Below are 6,000 nucleotides of genomic sequence, written 5' to 3'. Positions count from 1 at the left end.
TCCGTTGTAACCATTTATTTAGACATACACAAAATAACATCCAAGTTTACTTCTTAGTTTGGAAAATATTTGCACGGCACCTCCTAACGTATGTCTCATATAAAATATAGAGCATAAATGTACTGCAATAGAATGAATATCTGCTGTAGAGGGAATTTTCAAGCCAACGTCACGCCAACAGGACGAGATGTCACAATAAAACCAGTTCTGACATTTGGCATCTGATTGTGCTGAATTAGGATTTTCATACAAAAATAATGCAAACATGTGCTCCTTCAAGTTCAGACCAGAAAACATCGATATAAGTAAAGGAAATGTCATTATATCACCATAACGCTTCATAAAAACGCAGGAATACCAGCACAGGTAAAGCCGTAAAACTGCAAACCAAAATTCACTACGTGTGGCACTTCATCCAGCAACACGGCCCGGGTCCCAAAGTTCAAAGCAAAACGAAATAAAATCCACCAATATTTACATTATAATATGCAACTTCTGAATCTGGTTCATTGAAAAAGAAATATTGGCACATGGTTTTATATCACTGCATTATAAAAAAACAAATATTTCACTGCTTCATATTCTCCAAATATTCTGATACAAGTCATTGTAAACGGCTGTTTTCACGTTTGTGACTTAAGGGTTACACTTTTCATAGTCTGGACTTTATTCCTGCAATTTTACCAGTTCTCCTGTAAAATGGACTAAATCAATATTTAAGAAAAAAACCCCACCTGATTAATTAAAATGAAAACAGACTTTATAGAATAACCAAGAAGCAAATTCCTCTTCATTTAGTTTAGGCACTCTGTATAAATATTTGTCTTTTGTGCGGCATTTCACTGATGCATTTCCTGCTGGCTGTGGTTACTACAGACGTGGGATCTTAAACTCAAACCAAAACAGTAAAATCGATTTTATAATCCCAAGGGAGATTTTACAGAGAAGCTGAAAAAATAAAGATGAACATAAAGTCACACAGTTCTCTTTCAAACTGATCAAGTTCTCTTGATGCTGCTGCTGCTGTGCTTTGAAGGAACGATGCGTCGTTTTTTCCTTAATCAGTGACCAAAGCGACTGATTAAAGATTTCTTAATCTGTTCCCATCTTGGCGATGAGTTCGTCGCAGATTTTACTGAGCTCCTCGATCTCTTGGTTCTGAGAGAAACACAAAAAAAAGGTGGTGAGAAAAATATTTTATTTTAATTCAAATAGATTTGAACCAAATCAGGGGTCTGCAACCTGATGCACTGGAGCTGTATGTAGCCCTTGTACCCCTCCATTGTAGCTCTATTACCCCTCCATTGTAGCTCTATTACCCCCCCAATGTAGCTCTATTAACCATCCATGTAGGTCTTTTACCCCTCCATTGTAACTTTTATACCCCTCCATTGTAACTTTTATACCCCTCCATTGTAGCTCTATTACCCCTCCATTGTAGCTCTATTACCCCCCCAATGTAGCTCTATTAACCATCCATGTAGGTCTTTTACCCCTCCATTGTAACTTTTATACCCCTCCGTTGTAGCTCTATTACCTCTGAATTGTAGCTCTTTTGCCACTGCAATGTAGCTCTATTAACCCTCAGTTGTACCTCTATTACCCCTCCATTGTAGCTCTTTGGTTGAAGAAAAATAAAATCTTTTTGTCTGAGATGCAACAAGAAAAATAAATAAACTGTACTTTTTACATTTTTTTGTCACTGTTGGCATCACACTTTGATCCTTTATTGTACAGGATGTCTTATTTTGAAAGGAAGACATGTAGACCTTTCAAAAGTTATGAACTATTTCACATTTAGAAGAAAAGTCCCTTTTTTCTTTATGTCTATGTTTTATTTATGCCCAAAAACAACAGTTCCTTTATATTTATCATGAAAGTAACAATAACATAAATACTAATCAGTGTCTTATTTTTTGTCAGGGTTAAGCGAGACTCTGTTGCTCCTACTGGGTTGTAGTCGGTGAAAAGTCGACCCGATTGGATCTTTAGGGGATGAAGGTTGCAGACCCCTGAACTATAGTAACCTAAACATCGCCCTCTAGTGGTTATTTGACTGCTCTGCTGACCATGAAAGACCAAAGATGTCAAATAAATGAAAATACCAAATTCATGTCATTTAAAAAATACATGTAATCATATGATGGTCTGGTGTTTTATCTATTAAACCCATTAAAGTCAGTGGGCGGGGCTAACTCAAATCCAGTCTTTTCTATTGCTCTGGCCTGAAGTCTCTGGATGTGACGGCTACAGTGATCTTTAGGAGCTTTCTAGCAACCTTGTCAGACATTTTGAGCTTGTAAACTATGTGGAAACAGAATCCTCTGAGCCCCAGTTAGTAGAATAACGTTAGAGAGATTATTTGAAGTTATTGGAATAATTTTAGAAGTTTCTGACATAAATATTACATTTTCACCGCTTTCTGATCCTTAAGACACGATCAGGGTGTTTCTCTGGAATTGATTTTCTTTCCCTTAATGGAGAAAGTAACCAATCAGGTGCTAGGTGGACCATAAACCTTTAATAGTGAAATGACTAAATGTATTTAAAGCATGCAATCAATGTATTTAATGAATGACGCATCGATTTAATTAATTAACCTGTTTAAAATAAATGTTACTACTATGGTTTCTAAACTGGTATTAACTACATTTATCTTTCCCTTAGAATAAAACAGCAGATCTTTAAAATTCTGAACGGTTTTCTATTTGATTACCTTTTGAAGGACAGCTTTTTCGAGTGACTCCACCTTCATTTGCTCCTTTCTGAGACTTGCACTGAGTGCGACACTCTCAGCGTTGGCCTTGGTGCGTATCTGGGCCATCTCCTCGATTGCTCTGTCCGAGGGGAAAAAATGATGAATCGGATTCGGCCAAAGTTTACAAAAGTCTCTGGAAAAAGAGACGCGTACTTATCAAATTTCTCCTCGGCGTGAATTTTAAGGGTTTGGTATCGCTGCTCCTCCTGCCTGACGCGCATCAGGTAGTCCTGTGCACACTTTTTCAGCACCTCCTCATTCTGGAGAAACGGGTAGAAAGAACACCTGAGGGTCGGGCCGACCGCATCCGGCTGCACAGTGTCCCGCGAGGCTGATACTCACCTTCTTATAGCCTTCTAAGACTTCTTTCATGTTCTCGTACCTCCGGAAGAGGTCGGCGAAGGAGCGCTCCACCGAGCTGAGGTCGGCCACCGCCTGGTCGCGCTCCATCGTCAACTGTCTGACCGACCTTGTGCACGAGAGGCTCTTCTGCTGCTGCTCGTCCTCTGAAAAATGAATCATGGAGCTTAAAGCTGGCGGCAAACACAAAAATGGGATGTGATTTTTAAAGGGACTGGACAAAAAAAAGAAATATCCCCAAAAATCCAGGAAAATATCTGACATAAGTTTAGACATTCAAACGTTTTTCCAGTTATTTGACGTAAAAGGCCTTTAATATCCTTAACAACTGAACTTTCAACATGACATAAAACTAAAAGTCCCACCCTGATCATCTTTTGTTCTATTGTCACAGCAATCCCAGTGGCATTTTAATTTTAATTATTCTGTTTTTAGTCTATTTAAAAAAAAAAACAAAAAAAAAAACAACTGTAAATTTTTAGGTCATAGTTTCTTCAGAGCGTCAGGAGTTCATTAGAAATAAGCCTCTTAGTTGTGTCTGCTCCTAACTCGCAACGATTTGAATAAAAGAATACTCAGAAATGTAATTTAAAGCTTAATTTGTCCTCCATCATCAGAAAAAGGACACAAGAAGATGAAGAGCACAATTTTCATCAGAAGTGGGTCTTTAAAGCAACATTAGGACTTGCAGCTACAGTCATGAAATGCAGCTGACAAACAACTTTCGTAACGTACTATTTAATCTAGGACTCCAATTAATTTAGCTGGTTTCTGAATGGCAAAAATATATTTTTTTGAATGAAATTGGAAGTAAATGCAGGCATTAAGGGGTTAAATCCTTTGTTTGAAGTCCCACTCAGATGAAAATGGTGTTTTCAACATATTTTTGCAGCATTTTCATCATGAAGGAGGACATTTATAAAGAAAATTAAGACTTAAACTACATTTGTCAGCATTTCTTTATTGTTGTAACTCAGGAGCTGACGAAAATTCTTAGTCAGAAGCTCCCCGCTCCGCTCCATTCTGATGCATCCACTGTCAGACAAATAGATCCATGAACGTCTTTGTTTTCTGAGCTGGAATCTGGATCTAAACTGTACAGCTGGATAGATCTCATATTGCTGCCATTTTTGTTGCACCGCTAAGGTTTGGGGTATGAGGGGCTGTGAGCTAGTGGGAGAGTGTGTAAACAAATGGATAATGGGAAGTGGGGAAAGGTTTGCTCAACACAAATACCCTAAACGCCTGCCGTTCTGCAGAAACTATGCCCTAGACGACGAAGTTTTTTTTTTTTAAATTTTGGCTAAACACTGCACAATCATAATTAAAAGACCACTGGGAATGCTTTGAAGATAGTTTAGAGGATGATGGGAGGGGGCCTGTCAAAAACCCAACACTAGGGGGCAGCAGTGACTCACCGATCATCTGAGCAACCGTCTTCTCATAAGCTGCAACTATTTTCCTGTCAAAACAGAGAACAGCCCAGAATTCGATTAGTTTTTTTTTTTTTAAATAGAGTTTTTTTTTCTGGAAATAAGAAGCCGTACCTCATTTCCATCACCTCCGCTCTGCTCTCCTCGTACTTTTTCTTCCACTCATTGACCTCCATCTCCTTTGTGATGATCTATGTTGAAAAGAACAGAGGGATCATTTGACAGCAGCCGATCCCACATTTTAAGGTAGAAACGCTTCATGACTCCATGTCTGCGTGAGCGTCGTGCCTCCTCTCTGATCAAGGTGAGCACCGCCGCCTTGTCCATCTCGCCCAGGTGGACCTCGTCCAGCGGCCGCGGCGCCGCGTCCAGGAACTCAACGCTGTGCTTTTTGCCCGTTTGGTTCACGGATGCCTTGCTCTGCGGAGGACAAGGGGGAGACTGTTGTGTGGCTCAAAGCAGGACCGGTCATGAGAGTTTCTCTGTCTGACGACAGCCAGGAGGGGCAGAAAGTTCTGGTCCTGCTGAAATATTCATCTGGTTACTTCTCAACACTTACTATATCCTCTTTCAAGCTGAAGGTGTGCTTCTCTTCCAGGTGCTCTTCCACCTTGAATTCCAAACCTGTGAGCAGATGTTTGAGTAGCTCAGTGATGAAAGTAAACGGATTGACTTTTACCCCTCCCCCCCCACCATCTTGCTGATAAAAGTTCTGATTTTTGAAGATAATTTACAGATTACCTTTAAATTGTTATAATTGTCTTGTTTTTTTAATCTGACTGCGTTTTCCCCACATTTCCTTTTCTATGTTCAGTGGATAAATCTTCAATCTTTTTTTCTATCGAACCTGTCATTTATTGATCATTTTTATTCCCAGAGGAATCTTCGGTGAAGGGACGTACCATCCCGAGCAGGCGTGTCATCGGATGGTCGTTTTACCATCGGTGCATCCTTCACTTTGGTTTCTTCCGTCTCCTTCCGACTCTCTGCCGGCGCTCCGATCATGCAGGTGGACGCCAGCTTTTCCTCGTCGGTGGCGTGATGAACTCGCTGCGTGATTTCTGGAGTCTGAAGCACCACTTCCTGGTCCTCCTGGTGTCAACAGAGAGATGTGGCACTTTTTACAGCTATGATAAAGATTTCAGCAGCAGGAAATGAATACAACCGTGCCACGGTACTAGTGAATACGCAATTCTGATTCATTATGAATTAATGACAGAAATAGTTTGTTAGTTGATCAACATTTTATGATCAGAGCTCATGGTGGATATTTCTTCGATCAAAGCGATCTAGGAATTGACTTGTGGGCTTTGTTCCTTTGAAACAAACTTTTTCTTCATCATCTGGACAAAAGCAAGCGCTAAGAGGTGAACTCTCCCTCTGAAATGATGTTTTGGATCACAACCTTTAGCATATTAACCATTTTCCTCGCAGGCGACGAGTCCTATT

The 6,000-nt window shown here is 40.0% G+C and overlaps 1 protein-coding gene across 9 annotated transcripts in view; it reads right to left on the bottom strand.

The window, feature by feature from the left end:
- The window catches only part of tacc1 (transforming, acidic coiled-coil containing protein 1), a 29,863-nt gene continuing 23,863 nt past the window's right edge, over nt 1–6,000 (bottom strand). For all 9 annotated transcript variants that reach the window (XM_023955265.2, XM_078948145.1, XM_023955264.2 and 6 more), the window contains 9 exons: nt 5,454–5,643; nt 5,111–5,175; nt 4,840–4,971; nt 4,666–4,742; nt 4,537–4,580; nt 3,101–3,264; nt 2,912–3,018; nt 2,717–2,837; nt 1–1,158 (listed from right to left, as the gene is read on the bottom strand). In XM_023955265.2, the coding sequence (XP_023811033.1) occupies nt 1,093–1,158; nt 2,717–2,837; nt 2,912–3,018; nt 3,101–3,264; nt 4,537–4,580; nt 4,666–4,742; nt 4,840–4,971; nt 5,111–5,175; nt 5,454–5,643 (966 nt within the window). In that variant the 3' untranslated portion in view covers nt 1–1,092. The remainder of the gene's footprint in view (nt 1,159–2,716; nt 2,838–2,911; nt 3,019–3,100; nt 3,265–4,536; nt 4,581–4,665; nt 4,743–4,839; nt 4,972–5,110; nt 5,176–5,453; nt 5,644–6,000) is intronic.

The sequence above is a fragment of the Oryzias latipes genome, chromosome 5, assembly GCF_053564925.1.
Source record: "Oryzias latipes strain Hd-rR chromosome 5, Olatipes_Hd-rR_3.1".
In the NCBI taxonomy this organism is placed as follows: Eukaryota; Metazoa; Chordata; class Actinopteri; order Beloniformes; family Adrianichthyidae; genus Oryzias; species Oryzias latipes.
The sequence above is the reverse complement of the archived record's forward strand: the minus strand, read 5'-3'. Positions and strand labels throughout refer to the sequence as shown.